Below are 21,697 nucleotides of genomic sequence, written 5' to 3' on the forward strand. Positions count from 1 at the left end.
CTGAGTGAAATTATAGCTGAAGAATGTTCTCTGCGAGTAAATGTCCACTCTTCTGTCAATCAGCTCTGCTGTGATTAATGTCTCTGTTGGGTAATGTCGCGCGCTGCCTTTGTTTACCTCAAAGCTAGTGGAGATGCTTTGAACCTTCATTGAACCTTCATTGACCTTCATTGAGTCACTGACGTCGTTTCCCTTGCATCTGCTGATAGATTTGTCATCGTACTGAGTGATGTTTGTGGCCCAGCAGTTTGATTTCATCTCTCGGAGATAGGGCCGCGCGTGTGTGTGTGTGTGTGTGCATCTATTTCCTTTACAGGCTTGTCACCAAGGCTGCTTCATGAGCTGGAAAAAAGTAGGGGGAAAAAAGCAAAGAAATTGCACCATTGACTTCTGCGATATCCAAATCTAGTCCCAGGCGGCCTCCAAAACAAAGTAGTTTGGCGCTGTGTGAAATCCTTGGCATGCAAATTACAGTAAACAACAAAAATTCTCTCATTCCACAGAAAGCGGTCAAATCATAAGCATTATCATCTTATTCACCTCTCAACAATTTCAAAGCGCAGAAGAAGAAATCATGCTGGGGTGTGTTCACATGCATAAGTTGTAATATTGATACACCGTATAAAATTACAGTTTTTTTGTCGTAAACCCGGAATGTGCTTGAATGTGTGTGTGTGTGTGTGTGTGTGTGTGTGTGTGTGTGTGTGTGAGAGACAGAGAGAGAGGAAGAGAAAGAGAGAGGAAGCACAGGGAGTCGTGGGGGAAAGATACTGTCGCCTCTTGACAGTCTTAAGAGGAGAGTGACTGACAGAGGTGAAATTGCTTGGGAAAAGATGCGCGACAGCTCCCATTCTCTCTCTCCCCCACTCCCTCTCTCTCTCTCTCTCTCTCTCACTTCTCCTCCGGTCTCCTCTCATTCTCCACCTTCTCTTTCATGTAGTGTGAACTGAGGTAAAGTCTCTCTTTCTGTCTCTCTCTCTCCCTCCCTCTCTTTCCCTTTGAACACATCTCAGTCTATTTCCCATGAGTAACAGTAGCATAGAGATGGGAGTGAGGCGAAATAACCTATCTGTTCTTTCTTTTCTTTCTGCGTGTGTGTGTGTGTGTGTGTGTGTGTGTGTGTGTGTAGCCATGCATCAGGTCCTAGACACACTGAGTGACAGCACCAGCTCCACAACCGCCAATGACCTGGACCTCATCTTCCTCAAAGGCATCATGGAAAGCCCAGTGGTGAGTTTATACTGTATACTAATATGTGTATGTTGGAGTGTGTGTGTGTGTGTGTACATGTATGTACATATGCTTCTGTATATGATCTCTGTGGTGTGTATGTGTGGCATGTAGCATGGCACATCCCATAGTTTCTAAATTGACTGTGATATTTTATGTCCGGCGTTGGACAAACTAACGGAACAACACATGAAAAATGGCTTTGGCTTTGATGTAACTAAATCACAGTTACAAAGGCAGCTACACAGTCGGGTCATATTAAGTTGAATGCCATTTAGCTGTATATCAGCTTCAAAAGAGGTCTGACAACCACTTTTATATGTGCGTTTCAAAGCAGCATGAAGCAACTAACAGAGTTCCAAAGTGGCCAAATAGTCGGTGCCCGAATTGCAGGTGCATCAATCAGAAGAACTTTAATGTGGCAAAGGGAACAGTCTGGATAATCATAACATTTGCCAAACATGGACAAACCGCATCATCAGAGAGGAACAGTGGTCACAAGTCGAAGCTCTTCGAAAGGGACAGACGGACACTTAACAGGATAGTTGCTAAACACCACAAAACTGCGGCCTTGAAAGTGACCACAGAATTGAATCAAAACCTCTGTGACACACTCTCAACCAAAACTGTATGTTGTGAGCTTCACAAAGCTGCTATTTAAAGCAGGGCTGCCATTAGCCAAGGCCAACGGACAAAGATGCATAACCTGGTGCAAGGAGCACAAAACCTGGAGCCCTGAGCAGTGGAGGAAAGTGACATGGTCTAAAGAGTCTGATGAGTTTTTCACCCTTTTTTCCCACATCCAGACAGGTTTATGTTTGGAGAAAGCAAAAGGATGCCTTCAACCCACAATGTCTGTTGCCAGCTGTTAAAAAACATTGTGGTGAATCTGTAATAGTTTGAGCAGCCATCTCATGAGAGTCATCGGGTCGGATAATTGCTCTGCATGGCCGTATAACAGCCAAGGAATATGAGGCCATGTTAGTACATCCTGTGGTGAAAACACTGTTCACACATGATGTTTCCATATTCCAAGATGATAATGCCCGCATACACACTGATAAACAAATTCAAGTGGTTTTAAGAACAGCGGGATGAAGTCAAACTCCCCAATCAGCAGATCTAAACGTCACTGAACCTTTATGGGAAGTAGATTTCCACCTCCTTCATCCCTCAAAGAGCTGGAGGCTTTCCTTCTTGAAGAAAGGTCCAGTATCCCCCTGCACACAGTTCAGGACTTGTGTGACAGCATTGCAAGGAGGATTGAAGGTGTTCTGAAGGAAAGGGGTAGCCATACTACTTAGTGGGTACTTGATATTCATGTATTGTTACCTGTTTCCTCTATTTTGACCACCTCCTGTATATCAGTAAGAATAAACAAGATAAATTTTCAAATCCATGTTGCATTTACTCGGGCCTCACTTGGACAGCTGCCCAGACGTTGGATTAAGCCTAGTCCTGGATGGAAAATCACTGGAAGCAAATCAGTGGTTTCTCCAAGGACATCAAGCCTTCGTCCAAGAAAACTCACAAACTGGCTGCCAGCATTCCTTTGTTGTCTTGACTGGCCTCAAAAAGCCTTTTTCTCCAGGATTATAGACATAGCCATAGAGTACACAAATAGAAACCTGAAATATGATTAGAAAATACATTTACAGATACAATGCTGTAAAAAGGTATTCACCCCCTATCTGATTTTCGGCATTTGTGCAGTTTTGAAACGGAATGTAATCAGATCTTCAACCAAAACATACAGTATTATCAGATAAAGTCAGATAAGGATCCTGCGAACAAACACAAAGTTTCATACTTTATGTCATACTTTCATTATATATTAAATAAACTTATGCAACACTTAATTTTTTGGTAACTGGTAACACCACCTTTAGCAGCAATAACCAACCAAGGCTTTCTGTAGTAATCAATCAGTTTCTCGTAGAACTGATTCAACATTTCTGGATTTTCAAGCATGAGCTGCTTGTTTCAGGTCATGCCACAACATCCCAACGGGGTTTGGGTCTGGACTTTGACCGGGCCATTCCAGATCTTGTAGACTTGCTTATGTGTTTCTGGTTGTCTTACTGCATGACGCAGTTCAGTGTCATTTTCAGCGCACAGATGGATGGCTTGACATTCTCCTGCAAAATTCTCTGATCCAAAACAGAATTCATAGTTTCTTCATGGCAAAATGTCCCGGTCCTGATGCAGCAAAGCATCCCCACACCACAATGTCACCACCATATTTGACCATCGGTACGTTGTTCCTATTGTGTTCCTATTGTGGTTCGGTTTTGGGCCTAACATGACGGTTTCCATGTTGGCCAAAAAGTCCCACTTTAAACTAGGGATTTATCGAAATTCAATATATCGCGATGCAAAAATGTGACAATATGTATCGTGGGGCAGAAAAATGAATCGCGATATAAGCTACATTTTATTCTGCTGTAGTAATCACAAATGAGACGGCTTGCTCATCACAATTTCACAAGCTCTCCATCCAAATTGTATTATTTGCACTTTGTAATGACATTTTTAAATTGTTGTTTACGTTCTAGCGAGCCAATGCCATCGCTAGAAAGATTTGTGGCTCAGAAATAAACATAATTCTGCACAGTCACACTTTGTTGTCATTGAACTTTTATTTATTAAATCGTATCATGGTTGTATCGAATCGTGAACCCCATATCGCGCATCAAATCGTATTGTGAGATAAGCATATCATCCCATCCCTACTTTAAACTCATCTGTCTATCCAACATTCTCCCAGAACCCCTGAGAATCATCCAGGTGATTTTGGCAAACCTAAGATGAGCTTTCATGTTCGTCTTACTGAGCAGTTTTCAGCTTGTTATTCTGCCACGATTCCCATTTTTCCAGTCAATGTCCTGAACGCTGAATGTAGCCGACAATTGCTTTTTCACAGCTGAAGATTGCATGTTCGATTTCCTTGGACACCAAACGTAATAAGCACCAAACTTTGGTGTCGTATTTTTATTTCTCTCAGACTCCCTCGACAAACTGCTGCCAGCCACAGAAACATCCGAGCATGTTCAGTCTGGAAAATGTGTAAAAATATTTTGTCTGCCACACAGAATGCACCGCCTGAAGGGCACACCAATTTATTTATTTCTCTTACAGAGTAGAGTAGCCTTGTTTCATTCAGGAAAGGAGAGGTTTCTTTGTGAATGAAATCAACCTAATGCCAAAGAGACTCCAGCTGACTCTCCCCAAAAAAATACAACTACAAAAATACACTTTGTTCCTAGAAGCAGACATTTAAATAATTCTTCTCGTGAGAAGTCCCTCTGATGAACCCCATCACGACGTGTTCTCCAGCTTAACATGGAGGAGAGCTGCTTCGCTGTTACGGCTTACAGCTTTTTGAAGTGAAGGAAGACGAGTGAAGGATTAGCGGCGGCAGACTGGCTTTTTTCAGAGTTTCATCCCACTATGTCCAAGTCCTCTTCCTTCTTCCCTTTCCTGCCGAGAGCATAATTTAATATCCAGTGTCTTTTAAAAGTTTGGTTTTCCAAAAGCAAAAGGAAGAGAGGGGAAAAAGTGCATTACTGTTGCAAAAGTATATATGGAAAAAAAATACGGATGCAGTTCACTTCACATACTTAAATTCATTGTTTGCCTCCTGTTTCGGCTGTCAACAGTCACATTAGTATGGATAACCACATTTATCATTCTAACGCTGCACCGTGAGTGTTATCGCCGTTGCACCAGTAGTTCACATCCAGTTAATACACAGAGGCGGCTGGCACTCCGGGGCCTTGAGGCTCCTCTGTCCCGGGAGTTAGACTGTTCTGTGGGTCGCTTCTCGTAAGAGAGGACAGAGTCGGAGGTAAAGGGCTGTGTGGTCTCACTCAGTAATTCAGAGGCAGTTCTGCTCAGGAAAAAAGGAGGAGATGGGCGATCCACAGGGAGCATTAGGGAGCACTGCATCAAATGCCTCCCATTTTGCCGAGGAACAGAACCTCTCTCTCTCTCTCTCTCTCTCTCTCTCTCTCTCTCTCTCTCTCTGTTCCTCTCCTCTCAAGGCTGATTGATTTCCCCTCGGCGGAGAGGTGTGTGTATGAGAGCATGACGCTGTTGTTTGTTTGTACGTGTGTGAGAACTGCACTGTTTCGAGCGTGCGAGCCTGTGTGTGTGTGTGTGTGTGTGCCGGCGTATTGATGAGCATTCGCATAAAAGATGAATCTGCTGATGTGAGCTGTGAGAGTAACCAAGCCCCCGCTGAAGGATGTGAAAAGGATTTCCAAGATTATAGTTTATCTTGACCCCACGGTGGATCTATAAACACTTAACACACTATCACTTAATGTGCTGAGAGGGAGAAAGAACATGATGAGAGAGAGGGATAAAGAGCGAGTCTGTGTCCGTGTGTATGCATATGCCATAGTGACTCCGGTGAATTGTGCTGATTGCACCACACTCACTAGAGAATGATGCAATCAGCACAACTCACAATTCTCTAATGAGTCTGAAAGATGATTAGGCCCACAACGAGCGGATATCGACAACAGGAGCTATCACCATGCAAAAGAGCTTCCACAGTGCTAGATCATTATCAGTTATGGCTCTGGCACTGAGTCGCTGCTTGGCTCCGTATCTAACAGAGCAATCAGGACTATTGAAGCATTTAGGACAGCTAAAGGAGCTGACACTTGCTTTTAGACATTCAGTCAGGTGTCCTGTGTATTTTTAACCCAACTCCCAGGCCGTCTAAAATCCTCGTTCAAAGAGTAAATGAGACTCTGTAAGGTCTGATGTGCACATCTAGTGCCAAATGGCCTCCAAAACAAGGTGTTCTGGCTCTGTTCAGAATCCCTGGCATACAAAACAACTTACACAAAATAATTCTCTCATCATTACGTGCAGCATTGTCAAATCATTGCAAGGGCATTGCATGCATTTTAAAGTCTTGTTAATGTCTTTGAAACATGGTATGGTTATGGTTCGATTTATATGGGACCAGTTGTATTGGCAAGGATTAAGTAACACTTAAAGCATCCTCTGAGCGGAAATACCACTGAATAAAACATCTCAGTCAAAGCCAGTGTCTGAAACTGTCCCATGATCCTTTACCTCAGTATTATTTAAAGGGGCATTGAGTAATCTATGACCTTTATCAGCGTCTATCGATGACCAGTAGGAATTGCAATAAAATTGATTGAACTTGTCTCCACCCCCACCCCCCCACCCCCACCCCCCCTTTGAGCTACGGTGGCCTGTAATTGACACAAACAATAAAGTCACATTTCCACAATTGAGAGGAGTAAGCTAGCTAATTAGAGCAGACATTGAACAGCATCGTCTAGTGAAGAGGTGATACATCACCCTGCCAAATACTGGAATAACAATAATAATAATAATGCTTTGTCATTTGCTGTTTTGGCTTGAGCCTGAGGTTTTTTAGCCTTCATAGCTGAAATATTTTGTGTTCGTTGCAGCGTCCTCCATCTTTGAGCAGTTGAAAATGTTGAGTAGGTTTGCGGGGGAAGGAGATTGGGAGTGGCTTGAAATGCCAGGAATCGTTGAGTCATTGGTATTGATCAACAACCCTATCAACTGCCTGCAGATTTATTATGGCCATTTAGTTCAATAGGGCAGTAGAAATATTGCCCCTCTAACAAAATTTCCGTCATCATTTTGTCTTCAAAAGTAACCAGCAAATCCGCAGCAGTGTGAAAACAGAGGTATTCAACAGTGATTCTCTAGGTCGTGTGTGTGTGTCCCTGGTTCTCTGACCAGTGTAACACTTCAGCCTCCATGTTGTCGCGTTGTCCAAGGGCCAGACCCCGACAGCTTGCTCCATCAGGTTGCCGGGTCTTCTGCCAAGACACCGGATGAGCTCGGTCCTGCTGCAGTATCACTGAACGGGGCTGTAAGTGTGTGTGAGTGTGGGGTGTGTGTGTGGGGTGTGCGCGCGCCAAACCTTCATTGTGTGTGTGGTATGTGTATGTGACAGTTTGTGTGTACAGCATGTGTGTACTAAAGTGCATGTCATCATTTTTGTGTGTGTATTTCTGTGTATGTGAGTGTATGCATGCAACAATTTGTGTGTATCTGTATCTATTTGTGTGTGTGTGTGTGTGTGTGTGTGTCTGCGCACCATATCCTGTCTCTCAGCAGGGACTCTCCTCCTCTCTTCCCCAAACAAACATCGCGGCTGCCAGCGCCGTCGACAGACCCACCAGAGAATTCCTCTGTGGGATCGCCTGACAATGTGAATCTTCATAAACAAGATCGCTCGCTCTACAGTGGCAAATTATGCTACTGGAAATTATTTATGATCCATGTGGTTTGGACAAACTGTTGACATGTAATTACGTTATGTGGGCCTGTGCCATTATGCAATTAATGAAATTAGTTGCTGTTGTTCCCTGTTGCTATGTTAAGACCTTTTTAAGTATTTGATTATATGGTTCGTTTGATTGATTTCTGTGGTTGTTTTACTTTTGCATGATTAATTTCTACCATATTTCAGTGCAAATACCTACGCTAGGCTCATTTATTCACAAAGTATAACATGCTATCCTCAGTTCCCTGATAAAAAATATTTCAAACCAAAACAAATGATCCCCAGCGGCACCCTGGTGATTCGGGGGAAAACGATACCAGGCAGGAAAGGACAAAGTCATTCATTTTGCATCAGTGACCCTCGACCGGAGGCGTAGAAGCCATGTCCAATAACCACAGACCCCCGTGTCCTTGGCACCAGAGGAAGAGAAAGTGAAAAATTCATGTTTCCTGAAATATTGATGCTTCACAGCACACGGGAGGAAAAACCCACAGGAGACAAGATTTGACTCCAGTTTGTGCTGTTTTCTGGATGGAGTATTTTTCAGTCAAGATTTATGAGTGGGGGCTGCGTGTTGTTTTATGCAGGAGTTGTTTCCAGGTTGTTGTACTTGTTGTTTGTTATTGTGCCCTTTACTGTGCCACTAAATCATAAGAAATTGGTCTGCAGAAGTCAGAAAATATTTCATTAACAATTGGTCAAGGAGGATTAACCGCTCACTGGGCAGGTACACTAATGTACCTGAAAGTTATGAATTCCTTTTTATTGGCTTTATTCAGACAGTATATTAGAAGTTCATAGAGACTTTGGTAGGAAAAAAAGCACAGTGCAATATCAGGGAATTTAGTGGTCCTGGCATTTAGGATGGGAGAATGAACCTCTTTATCATCCCTGCAGCAGAAATATGATGATCTCACATATTTTTTTATCCTCATCAAACCCCAGGCCCATGAGCGGTTTGAGGAACCCAAGCTGGAGGCTGTGAGGGAGAACAACATGGAGCTGGTCCAGGACATCCTGAAGGATCTCAGCCCGCTCGCACAGAGGAGCCAGGCGGCCGACGAGCTGGCCCGCATCCTGAAGGAGCCTCACTTCCAGGTCTGGAGAACAGGGTTCATACCTCAGATCAGAGCTGTAACAGACATTGAGGGAAAAGCCATAGTTAATGTAATGTAATGTAATGACTAATAATGAACCAATACACTACTAATATGAATGTTAATCAGCAACTTAATTAATTAATAGTTAATATGTGTTGTTCCCTATCTAAAGTGTTACTGAGCTATTTTATATATTTTACTGTGTGCATATGTGTGTCAATTAACTCTATATGATTGCATTAAACAGACCAAAGCAAGACCACCTGATTTATGCAGTAAAACATAATTCTGTTATCATCATTGTCATCATTCTCATCATCATCATCAACTGTTTCCATCACTTGTCCCGGCCCACAGTCCCTCCTGGAGACTCATGACTCGGTGGCGTCCAAAAGCTATGAGACTCCTCCCCCCAGCCCCTGCTCCTTCATGGACGCAGCCCTCAACAACCAGCCTGTGCCCCCCGACGCAGTCAGGATGGTGGGCATCCGTAAGGTGTCCGGAGAGCACCTGGTAAGACCAAACAGTTAGAGAACTACACTTTATGCCCCTTTGCAGGTGAATGGGTAGTAGGGTAGAGCTTGGAACGACGGCTCTTATGCTAATGGGTTTTATTCCCACTGGGCGCGCCAATTTAAAAATGAATACCCTTCTGTAAATTGTAAACCGATAAAATCCCTCATTAAATGGTATGATTTGTGGTTTAGGAGCAGCACATGCACTCAGCATAATGGCACCTGTTTGTAGCATTGTTTAAAGGGGCAATAAGTTAGATTTTTACTGCCCCATAGCATAGAATGGAATGATTTATCTGACAGGGTTGTTGATCAATAACAAGGACTCAACAGTTACTACGCCAGGTGTTGAGATTTCTGGCTTTCAGAACTCACTTTCTGGCCTGAAGTCTCTGTTTTGGAACAAGAGCTCCTCACCCACTGGAGGTTCAAGACCCACCCCCACCCCCCACCCACCTACTCGCATTTTAAACAGGGACGGTGCTAGAGACTTGTGTTCTATCGATATTACAATTCCTTGGTCGCCCATGGGGGTCGATACGGGTCATAGATTCCTTAATTCCCTTTAATTGTTCTGAGGAATTCAACTTTTGCATTTGTGTAAAATAGATTTTGTATTGATCCTGTCTAGTTAGCCCACATAACAAACGCCTGCTTCTTCACCCATCTCTGCGTTCTGTGTGTGTGTGTGTGTGTGTGTGTGTGTGTGTGTGTGTGTATGTGTGCAGGGAGTGACTTTTCGCGTGGAGAGCGGCGAGCTGGTGATTGCCAGGATCCTGCATGGCGGCATGATCGACCAGCAGGGTCTGCTCCACGTGGGTGACATCATCAAGGAGGTGAACGCCAAGGAGGTGGGGAACGACCCCAAAGTGCTGCAGGACATGCTGAAGGAGGCCAGCGGCAGTGTGGTGCTGAAGATCCTGCCCAGCTACCAGGAGCCACACACACCGCGACAGGTCAGACACACACCAGACACTTCAACTGGAATTATATAAAGGCGTTAAAGTAACAATCTGTGACACTTTCATAAAAATTGCTGTTTTTCTACTCTCTATAGCTGATTGATAGAACACAATAGTGATTAAACCTATACCAAGTTCATGAAAGCTTTTACATTTGCTGTTCTTCTGGTGGCTCTTTCCTGGAAAAATCCTCTGGCGCACGGGAAGTAATGTTGCGTTTTAGGTTTCCAGCAGTAGCAACAGCTTTGTTTTGAATAAACAGAAGAAGAACTGGGTAGTTAGCATCAGCAGTGATAGCCACCATGGCTGAACAGACAAAGAAAAGAGCGCCAGCTACAGAAACTCAAACTTCACTGACAGAAAATCCAAGGAAAAAGACGTCTCAGTCCCGCCCACACTGTTTGATTGACAGGTGATCTCTGGGAAGTGCAGTGCAGAAACACCACAGCAATGAGCGCTGAGCACAAAAGACATCACCAAAATAAAAAATAAAAAAGAGGATCTTGCAGATTAGCACTTTAAAAAATATTTGTGATTTTCTCCCCCATAACCATGATGCATATTCATGATCTTTTATTTATCCAGGGAAAGTTCACACACAACCACGACTGCATAGTAGTTAGTAGCTCTACTTATTCATTCATAGAAGTTATTCATGGCAATATGAACTAGACTCTCATCCCTAGTGTGCGTAGGAGAGTCAACTTTCATCTTAAATTTCTCGATGATCTTTATTCACACGCTCCTACAAATAGAATCAGCTTTTAATCACCAATCCTGAAGTAAATATAGTAAAAAAGAAATACTATGAGCTTTAAAAGATACTGTCATTTTCATCAGTTTTTTATCAAGTAGCTACTGCTTGCTGTCCCAGAGCAGAAGCGGTAGCCTCCCTGCTGTCTGTAACCTTGCATACTGTGCCAAGAATTATACATCTATTTCCGCATCATCTGCAAATGGCACTCTTTAGATGACATTGCCGATTTGGCTATACTTGCATTAGTTTTGTCAGTTGTCCAAATGTAATGCTGTTTTCTGCTTATACATAATGGATCAGGGACTGAAGTCTCCATGAGCGAGACGGAGCGAGAGCGATCCCGCAAACAACTCACAACACAGGAGTCCTCATCTGTTTCCTCCCAGAAGAAAACTTTTTGATGCATCATCTCCTCCCGCGGTTGCAGCATTCCAGTCAGAAAGAATATTTCAGTGTGTTGCATATCAAAGACTCGTAGGAAATTATGCAGGACCTAGTTGTGTAGCTGCAGAAAAACAGTCACAGGGAAAGATTCTTGGTGTTTCGGGTCTTTGAACAGCGCGCTAACAGGCTGTGAAAGCGTTCGGCCAGCTAATGGACACTAGCCTCCAAAGAGCCGGGGAAGGCTACTCACACTGAAAATATGACCCACTTTAGAGTGTGGGGAAATGGAGGGGTTATCTTGCCTAGTGATGCATTGCCAATAGGATAGCAGAATAGAGCACATCACAGGATGCAGTATATACAGCTGAAGATGTGTTGGGCACAAGGCCCTGTGACAGATTGGTCTCATCCATGGAGTGTGTTTGTATATCGGGGCTCTTCATGCCAAAGAAACAGGAGCGTTGCAGCTTGAGGAAGGCGTTCTTAATGAATTACTTATACTCAACAAGAACCAAAATAAACTAGACCAGAATATACTAGAACATAATATTTTAGATATCTTAGAATATGCTAGGATAGGATATGTTAGAATAGACTTGAATCATGTGTTTGAAGCATATTGCCGCTGTGAAAACCTTACAGAAAGAAAAACAGCCTTGATGACAATGCATTTTTGACATTATCTAATGGATTTTGAAAGGGTTTCAGAAGGCCAGGGCATCAGGGAATTGCACTTAGGAGGTTTTCACATGACAACAGCGATGTGCCAATTATAAATGCCAACTCCCAACATCTCTCCACTGAGCTGGCAAGGCCTGTGGAGAGCTGGACAAGATGCTGTGGGCATCAGCCACTCTGGCGGAAATGCTTTCGAACGCCTCCAGGTCGTAATCAGATAACGTCCACACCTTTCTTCTGGTTATTCATTAAAAGGAGTCTATTCTGAGCCATGGGTTTTTATTACATTTCAGTAGGTCCAGACTTTTCTGCAAGACGGGATTTCTAAGGCCTCGGCTTTCTGAAATCACAGCAGCACAATGTTTTGTTTTCTATTATTTATTTTTTTTTGGAAGGATATTCGCTCCAGATATCAAAGTGCCTACTTGAACCGTAATAGAGGCTGTCTGTCAGATATATTAAAGGCTGGTTTGGCTGTGCTCGTACAGAAAAGAGCTGTGTAGGTGGATGTTATATACTGTGCAAGGATTTGTGATGATTTGAGTTGTTCCCAGAAGTGCTCTTTAGAATCCGATCCAGCTGTCTGTATTTCACGCCTCTAACTCCGCCATCTCTGTCTGCCGGTGATGGCATGGTGACTGAACTCAACTGACAGCTCCCTTTGGCCAGTTGAGACAGCTATTGTGTGTGTATGTGTGTGTGTGTGTGTTTGTGTGTGTGTGTCCCCGTCGTGTCCTTACAGGGAATCAGACACACACGCGCACACACACACGGTACAGTAGGGGCTGGCAGGCTTTTTTTTTTGTTCATGCATCAGTTCAGCATGAGAAAACGCCGTCAAGTGCAGGGGGGATGGTTGCCATGGCTACACATTTTGGCTCTCTCTGTCTCTCTCGCTGTCTCTCCTTCTCCCTCTGTCTCTCCATATCTATCTCTCCAACTCCTTGGCCTCTCCTCGGGAGTCGGGAAGCAGGGTTTGGTTTATGAGCTGAAGCCCCTGTAGCCTTGAGATGTCTGGGAAAGTGAGCTGCTAGATGGAATGGGCTTTAAGCAAGCAAGGCTGTTTCGACGCGATGGCCTCTTACTCACCAAATCCACATACCAAGGATCATGTACAATTCATTTACTTGTGCGCTACACCAGAGGCAACATAGGTGTACAATTCTACTGCGTTATTAAGCCAGTATATCCAAGCCGTCTAATATGTACTGATAGACATTTGGTGTCTGTTTTGATTTCTGTTCTGGCATTTTTACTAACACGTTTCTATATTTTTTCCGGTCCCTTCAGGCCTTTGTGAAGTGTCACTTTGACTACGACCCCTCCCACGACAACCTGATTCCCTGTAAGGAGGCGGGGCTTAGCTTCAGCAGTGGAGACGTCCTGCAGATCTTCAACCAGGAGGATCTCAACTGGTGGCAGGTCAGTGCAACCATCGGAGCATTTCAGCCCCAGCTGACACCGAGATCCTGATTCACTAGGATTGCGTTGCGAGGGCAGTTGGTGCATCTTTTTCTGCCTCAGTTGCTTGAGCTAAGAGTGCAGAGTTTTCATTTTATTCACTAAGAAATGTATTCAAAGAAATTGTTGCACAAACAAGAACTCGAAAAGAGAGTTGCACAAGAAAATAGCCTCATTTAAGGTCACAATTAAATGGAAAAATGCCTTTTTCAACTTGTTAGCTAATTTTCCAAGTCTTATATATTTAACAGTATATACCAAAGAATTTACAACATTTTCAGTTTCTCATATTTTTATCAAAACTTTCTGGAAAATGTATATTTTAGTGGTTCTTCCATTACATACCAGTAGGCGCACATAAAAACTCCAATAACAACCAATAATACCATCACAGATTTTTGAACATTCCCCCTCCGCCCCTCCCGTCTTATAAAACAGATACTGCTGTCCCATCGGTTTACACCATCAGCCACTTTTGAAAAAATAAAAAAACGTACAATACATTAAATTACAGAAGCAAGAATGCCATTTCATTGTTACTTTAAGTCTAATCCGCCAAGGCTGACACCCTTGCGCCCTACAGCACCCTTTATAATTGGAGCGTTCTCTGATCTGATCTGCCTGACTTGCTGCCAACGTTGGCTGAATCTTTCGGCTTTGATAGGAGAAACTGATCTTTCTGTGCAGTGTCTTCACACCGCCTTTCACAAGATCTTATATGTGCTACGATAATTTGGGGGAGCTTGTGTTGCGAAGTGCTAGTGAATTGGATGCAATGTGTGTGTGTGTGTGTGTGTGTGTGTTTCCTTCACAGGCCTGTCACCTAGAGGGAGGCAGCGCGGGTCTCATCCCAAGCCAACTCCTCGAGGAGAAGAGGAAAGCTTTTGTGAAGAGGGATCTGGAGCTCGCTACCACAGGTACAGAAGCACAGAAACACGCATCATTATGCAAAATCTGCACAGAATCCTCGCCACACACACACACACACACACACACACACACACACCGGCAACAAAGGCAACATCTGTTCCTCTCCATATCATACAAGCGTGTCATCTGCGCCGGCCGCTTGTCCTCCTCTCACCTCTCCAGTCTGTTACTCTGTCAGGGAGCGCTGGAGAACTGGTAATGAGCATCACTGTGACTCAGGCTGGCCTGATCCAATCTGCCGGTTATTAAGCTGCAGGCTCTGACATTCACAAACCGCCTCCCGGAGAGGAGGCGCCGATTGAGGAGGCGCCGATTGAGGAGCCGCGATAAGATCCCCAAATACAAACCTGATCAATAATCAGCTCCTCTCTTATGAGATGCTGAGCGAACACAGGCCCGGTTCCTTCAGATTTATCTGTTCCACGCAGCGTCCTCAGCAGCAGCAGAACAGGTGGTGAGTCACAGCCAGCCGCATGCCCTTCACTTCTGGAGGAGAGAGACATGACAGACCCAACGATATTGCCCTTGGGGCGCGGAAAGGACACATCTGTCCGCTCGCGCACTTGGCAGATATTATACAGACTGAGATCATGGTTTGAATAAAATATTTGAACAGGATGTATTGGGATGGTGGGGTCTGAAAATGATTAATCAAAGGACAGGGATTAAGTGACCTAAGAATAAATATATTTCAAAATCGTTGCTCGGTGGCTGCGAGGTGCGCTGCCACACTGATTTATTTTCCATCAGATTGATGTGTTGAATTCAGTCATCATAAAAAAGAACAACGCAGCTCATGTTTATTTCTCTGCCATGCCTATTGTTTCCTCTACATTAGACATTCTCCCCCAGTGGCCACACAGTCTGCCATATTGAATAGACAGCCAGGCAGTGACAGATATCCTCCAGTCACAGGTGTTCTCAGGCAGTCGACCGGATTGAATGGATTGATCAGTTTTGGTGCGCAGTGCCACCTAGTGGTCCAGTCTGCCTAATGACCCTTAAGGGCTTTGGATTTATGACCCAGCAGAGCCTTCAGAGGGATCTCGCCTTCCCAGTATATCACCTTAACGGGGACTTTGTTGAAGTGGCTGGCAGAGACGAGCGCGGCGGTTGGAGGTTTTATTGTGTTTTGTGTGTCGCTGCCTCTTCTCAGGTCCTCTGTGCGCCGGGATGGGCGGCAAGAAGAAAAAAAAGATGATGTATTTGACCACCAAAAACGCAGGTACTTTAAACTTCCCACACACACTGTGATTCACAGTGGCTCTCCATGATGCTGTTTTCTGTGAGCTTGCCCTGAATTGGAGGAAATGACTCAAATTTTATTTTTTATTTAACCTTTATTTAACCAGGAAGTCCCGTTGAGATTAGAAACCTCAATGGGACGACAAATGGTTTCAGAAAGACTACAATAAAAACAAATATAGGCACAGAACAGACTACAATAAAAGCATAGGATGCAAAATACAGCATAAAACATTTAGGAAGAAGAATAGTCTGCTACACTCTAGAGAACTTTGTTCATTAAAAACAGTGATATTCCAATGAATTAGATGCCAATTCTTTCATTTTGGATTTAGAAGCTTGTGTTTTATTGTACTGTGTTCGTTTTTTTATTCTGTCCTACTCCCTAATCGATGGCTTCAATATGTTGTCTGACTAGAATTTGACCGCCATGAGTTGCGGATCTACGAGGAGGTGGCCAAAGTCCCGCCCTTCAGGAGGAAGACGCTGGTTCTGATTGGTGCGCAGGGCGTCGGCCGGCGCAGTCTGAAGAACAAGCTGTTGGTGTCGGACCCCCAGCGGTACGGGACCACCGTCCCCTGTGAGTAGATTCCCGATCGCACTAAACCACCGGCATTAGTATGACATCCACCTGGTATTCAGTATCTGTGGTATTTAATCAAGTATTGAATCCATCCACTATTGAATCCACAATAGAAGGAGATGCATTTTGTTGTTTTTATCCCATTTTCCACCATGCTGTGTTCTTTTGTCATTTAGACGTTTTTTTAATTCAGTCGTGTCTTTCTATGTCATCTTGGTTTCTATTCTCTTTCATTCATTTGTTTTGAGATTAAATGTTTTTATAAACCCTTGTTTTGTTTTATCCCATCTGCAAATTCTTTTTTAGAGTATTTTTCTCTTCTTTCTGTGGTTTTATCTTTGCATTTTACCACTGTGTTTTTTCCAGTTTGTGTCTATGTTCACTGTGCAAATAAACTAAACCATACCAAGCTAAAGTGTATTACAATGACATTCATTTACCAGTACATAAAGTACAGATTTTTCTTAGGATAAAAATGTCCACATTTTGATTGCCTTGCCTCAGAGAACTTTGACTTTCAGTGCCATATTTGTGACTAGATTCTCCCAAATGAAACTGACTGATCCCTCCCTTTGTCTCACTCCCCAGTCACCTCCAGAAAACCTAAGGTGGATGAGAGGGATGTGCAGATGTACTCCTTCATGACCCGCAGCGAAATGGAGTGCGACATCAAAAACGGGCGTTTCCTGGAGCACGGCGAGTACGATGGCAACCTGTACGGCACCAAGATCAACTCCATCCATGAGGTGGTAGAAACAGGAAAGATCTGCATCCTGGACGTCAACCCACAGGTAGAGGACCAGTTCCTCTCTGCCTCCCTTCGTTGCTTCTGTTATTCACCCTTCTAAATGTCAATCCATCCTTCCTTCCTTCCTTCCGTCATGGTATCATGCTTTCCGCTTTATGCATAAAATTACAGATTCTAACTAATTATGCATAGCTTGTTGCTCCTGAAGTATTTTCAGTCTAAGCACATCTTCAATATTCATCAAAACAAATCTCTTAATGAAAAGTATTATTCACTGGAAACATTCAGCAAATCCTATTAGCTACACATTAGCCAGATAAATCTGCTAGATCAAGATGCCGCAGTTACATTTTAATCACCTTCTCAGCTTTATAATTGTGCTTGACTTTTAACTGCTTCCATTGCTCCAGTGATGCAGTGATTGTGTGTCTGCTGCACCTCAACACTTTTCTCTGAAGGCTCTCAAAGTCCTGCGGACGTCAGAGTTCCTGCCCTACGTTGTGTTCATCGAAGCCCCGGACTTCGAGGTTCTCAAAGCCATGAATAGGTCGGCGATCGAGTCGGGAGTGGTCACAAAACAGTTAACGGTGAGTAATCGGCGGTCCTTCTAGCATTAGAATAAATGAAAGGATTATATTTTGCGCCCTCAAAGTGCTGCAGTGAAATGCATAAACAAGACAGCTCCTTGTATGCATAATTGGAATGCAGAAGGTATTGAATTTACTCAGCGTAGAGGAATGCTAACCAGGAAATTGCATTCCTGCCAATTAGATCATGCAGGCTAATTTAATTTCAGTTGTGTACCAATCTCACGGTTTACTCTGTCCCTCATTGGCGCCTTCATCCAAATAATTGCCTGCTCATTGCATTCATTCCCGCCTAATCGCCTCGCCGCGATGCCGACAGGACTCCGAGCTGAAGAGGACGGTGGACGAGAGCGAGCGGATCCAGAGGGCCTACGGACATTACTTTGACCTCTGCATCGTCAACGACGGCCTGGAGGCGGCTTTCCGGAGCCTACGGTCGGCGCTAGAGAAACTGTCGACCGAGCAGCAGTGGGTGCCTGTCAGCTGGGTCTTCTAAAAGTCGCCAAGAGCTCACCGGGAAGCGGCCGGGGCTCGAGGTCAAAGGTCGGAGGACGAGTCGGCGGACGCCGCCTCCGTTGCGGTTACCGGTGGCGAAGGCCCGAGCGTCGTGATTCAGTGCAAATGACCAGCCTCATGTAGAGCGTTTTTGTACAAATTTAGAGTTCCTCTACTGACCCTAACGTCAAGTTGTATTTTATTTGTATGATGATATTTGTTCAGAAGGATTTAGAGTTGATTATGAGGTATAGTGCAATAGTGTGAGTGAAACGAGTGTGTGTATGTTATCATTAACGTGGAAATAGGCTTCAGTATATGTTTTGCAGACACAGTGCTCTGTTGAAGGTCTTTGTTGAAGGAAATTGTTGAACTTTTTAGCCTTCCCAAATCTTAAATACTTTATGTAGTGTAATGTTTACATTGGATCGGTAGTTTAAGGACAAATTGGTTGAGGAAAGATACCAAATGTCATATTTGTATTAAATTCTATATATTTTACCATTTGATCGTACGGTATGATTGTATATGTTCGAAAATGTGCTTTTTCTTGTATGTATCCATTGATCGGAAAAATGAACAGCAATACATCATTTAAAACAAATACATACACATGCAATACATTTACTCACACAAATATACACAAAGTTCACTGGGAACAATGGGAAACCTTCCTTTGTTGAGTTCCCCTGGGTTACTGTCTCAGTGCATATTTTGTCTCATTTTGACGATGGTATTTCTTGTTCATTTTGATTACATTCTACATTTTCTGCCTATATTGAAAACATTTCTCATTAGTCTGAAAATGCTGTTTGATAGCCAGAGGATCACAGTGTCTGGCTACTGTATGGTTCATATTGTTGGAGTTGTTTTTGTAGCACAGACACCTAAAGAAATAACCCTTGTAAAACAATTTATAAAAAAAAAGTAGCCTACAATATGCACATACTGTATAATGAAGGCTGATAGTACTTAACTTAACACAAGTTTGTGTTTTACAAGTTGCTGTAACATGTTACACTTCACTGTATATGGACAATTGATGGAAATAGTCACATTTTTGTTATTTTTGATGTATAAATAGTAAAATATATATCAGTGGCTTCTAATTCATACTTACTTTTGCCTTAACATGGTTAAAAAGCCAAGGAAACACTATATTTTTTCATCATGGAACATTTCACTACTATCACTGTACATGTTCCTTCTTAGAAAAAGAAACAAAAACAATACTCGCAACTTATTTGAATATTTATTTTATTTTCCCTCAAACTTGTAAATATTGTATTGTAACAAAGAGTATACTATAACATAGAGAAACACTTGGTGCTTTGATGATTCTGCCAGTGTGTAGATGTAGTTGAACAACTACCGAGCACTGTAATTTTGATGTTCATATGAAAATGTATTAAAAATGAAAATGTTTAGAATATTGCTTCATTGTCAACACTCACTATCCAGGCAACTTTATTTTTTATTAAAATCACACAATATTATATAAAAATGACATAATTTACGTTAATACTCTTTTTCAAAATATGAACACAAGGTGCATCCATTCTCCAAGTTTGGTGAGAATTAGTGTGGATTTTGGACTGTGGGTGCCGGTGGTGAACTCTGGGGCCGAGGGAGCGTGGAGGGTGGGGGTGGCGGTGGGGGTCGGGGGGGCGGAGGCGGAGGCGGAGGGCCTTCGGGTGTCGACCAGTGATGGGGTTCCAGCGGCAGGGTGATGGGATACATCTCGTAGGCGGGCGGCGGGCCTCCTGGCCAAGCGCTCCACAGCTTGGGGTCAAACTGCATGAGAGAGAAGTTCAAAGTAACAACAAACAGTATTTAACCTGGAGTCACTTCTTAAATCTGGTAGACAGTGTTTTGTACTCTAACCCCCTATATTCCAGATGATATTTACATTTACATTTTTGGCATACTTATCGGACACACTTATCCAGAGCAACTTAGAATAAGTGCATCAGCTAGATAAGCTTCAATCCTTAGATTACCAACATTAGAAGCAACACAACAAATTTTCTAGTGTTAATAAGTGTTCATTTTTCTGTGACAATTACTTTTTAGTTGTTTTTGTATGGCTCTGGGTCAGCTGTTCAAAGCTATCTAAAAGCGTTGAATTACCTATGATGAGTGTCTACTTACATAAACACAGGTATAGTTGATTTTTACACTCTCAGAGTTAAATGAACACCAATAGTAAGGAGTGCAAAGGTCAAAACAGACAAAAGAGAATAGAATTTAGAATGGGACATTTATGAATAATATAGAAATAGTTTAAACTTGTGTGCATTAAAGAGATGTGGTGGCAGTGGGTGCAGCAGGGGCGAGCGCACCAGTGAGTACGGTGGTGGGAGGTCTACAGTGCTGTAGGGAGGCGGGAGTCTGTTGGTGTGTCTGTCCACTTCTTCCTGTCTTCCAGACAAAGGAATGACCTGGATGGAGGAGGAGCGGTCATGTTGCGTTGGCACGGTGATGTCTTGTAATGCTCTTTTCCTCTTGACGTGCAAATAGAAGCAGAGCAGGACCACAGCTATGGACACCACCAGGGCAGGGAATCTGGGAATATGGTGCAAACAAGTCTCAGGTCTCGCCAGTTCCCATCTTACAGTATGGTAGAGGACATTTTGAGATGCGTTCTTTGACCATACTCACATATATCCAAAGATATTCCCTAGCGATGTCATGGCTGGAATTAAGACAGGCTGCTGACATTACTGTGAGAAAAGAAGAATTATAAGAACATCTGGTGCAGCAGATGAGTTTAATGACATTCCTAACAAAAAAGAATGGGAAGCATTTTACTGTCCTTGGTTTACATTTTAATTCAGCAACTGTTATACTGACAGATGAGCCAATTAATTATGTATCAGAATTATTGTATTTACAATAAGACCTAACTATATACTCACACCATCTTTTCAGAGTAGAAATTCAGCAGACTTTGGACATTGTAACTGACGCAGATCAACAAATGGGTGTGACCTGACGTCACAGGATACGATAATGTTTCAGTATTAAATTGCTCCAACAATCAATACAAATCAACTGGAACAATAATAAGAGACTAATTGGGTGCTGATTGCCCAATCACAGGGGTTCCAGGAATCTCATGACCTCATCTACTGCACCTGCTGTACAGTGTTATTTAACTATAAAACTAATGTCACGTTAAAAACCTTTAAAAGTTACTTCCAATTTATGTTTAGAATTGTTAAATGAAGACGCTGTGAGCTTGGAAGATCGGTATACTGTTTAACGACTGAAGTTGGACCTTCATGTTATAAATCTGTCTTATCCAAACTCCAAAGTAAACTAAATCTTTTGAATTCACATGATTCTAACACATGCCACACTGTTGACACAGAATTAGACAATAATTGGCTACCTATTATATTGATTATAGTGGGGTCAGTCTTACCTTTTTTAAGATCCCAATAGCTACAGAAATTGTCCTGACCTGCGGGCCGCTCTCAAGGATCATGTGTCACAAAGGAAGTGCACAAGATGAACTGCTTTTACAGCGTCGTTGTCTTATTTAAAGACACAGCACTTACAGGTGTGTTCTCTGTTCTGCACATTACTTTTGTGCACTGAAAGGAATCGACCATCACACTAAATGTTTTTCATTTCTTCCCAGCTCACTGTGTTGTGAGCCATCAACACTGGGGTTCCTCAGGGGTCAATACTTAGACCACTCTTGTTCTGT

At 43.0% G+C, this 21,697-nt stretch overlaps 2 protein-coding genes across 2 annotated transcripts; one reads left to right on the forward strand and one right to left on the reverse strand.

The window, feature by feature from the left end:
- Positions 1–1,129: 1,129 nt before the first annotated feature.
- mpp2b (MAGUK p55 scaffold protein 2b) lies at positions 1,130–18,152 on the forward strand. Its single transcript, XM_071926733.2, has 11 exons — positions 1,130–1,230; positions 8,483–8,635; positions 8,995–9,150; positions 9,881–10,108; positions 13,224–13,355; positions 14,209–14,311; positions 15,481–15,549; positions 15,988–16,149; positions 16,741–16,943; positions 17,359–17,487; positions 17,807–18,152. Exons 1-11 carry the CDS (start codon positions 1,132–1,134, stop codon positions 17,981–17,983), a joined length of 1,611 nt encoding a protein of 536 aa, XP_071782834.1. The 5' UTR covers positions 1,130–1,131; the 3' UTR covers positions 17,984–18,152.
- Positions 18,153–19,253: 1,101 nt separating this feature from the next.
- On the reverse strand, positions 19,254–21,692 carry LOC144542987 (uncharacterized). The gene is made up of 3 exons (XM_078290897.1): positions 20,644–21,692; positions 20,325–20,547; positions 19,254–19,776 (listed from the first exon to the last, which is right to left on the reverse strand). The coding sequence occupies exons 1-3, from the start codon at positions 20,673–20,675 to the stop codon at positions 19,561–19,563; spliced, it is 471 nt and encodes a 156-aa protein (XP_078147023.1). The 5' UTR covers positions 20,676–21,692; the 3' UTR covers positions 19,254–19,560.
- Positions 21,693–21,697: the final 5 nt, after the last annotated feature.

This window comes from Centroberyx gerrardi, chromosome 20 (assembly GCF_048128805.1).
Source record: "Centroberyx gerrardi isolate f3 chromosome 20, fCenGer3.hap1.cur.20231027, whole genome shotgun sequence".
NCBI lineage: Eukaryota > Metazoa > Chordata > Actinopteri > Beryciformes > Berycidae > Centroberyx > Centroberyx gerrardi.

Excerpts from the sequence above, each read along its gene's own strand:
- mpp2b (XM_071926733.2), top strand. The coding sequence starts at position 1,132 with ATGCATCAGGTCCTAGACACACTGAGTGACAGCACCAGCTCCACAACC. Across the intron at positions 10,109-13,223 it reads AGCCACACACACCGCGACAG|GCCTTTGTGAAGTGTCACTT; the intron begins GTCAGACACACA and ends CGGTCCCTTCAG. Across the intron at positions 17,488-17,806 it reads TGGTCACAAAACAGTTAACG|GACTCCGAGCTGAAGAGGAC; the intron begins GTGAGTAATCGG and ends CGATGCCGACAG.
- LOC144542987 (XM_078290897.1), bottom strand. The coding sequence starts at position 20,675 with ATGACATCGCTAGGGAATATCTTTGGATATAT. Across the intron at positions 20,548-20,643 it reads GGGAATATCTTTGGATATAT|ATTCCCTGCCCTGGTGGTGT; the intron begins GTGAGTATGGTC and ends CCATATTCCCAG. Across the intron at positions 19,777-20,324 it reads TCCCACCACCGTACTCACTG|TTTGACCCCAAGCTGTGGAG; the intron begins GTGCGCTCGCCC and ends TCTCTCATGCAG.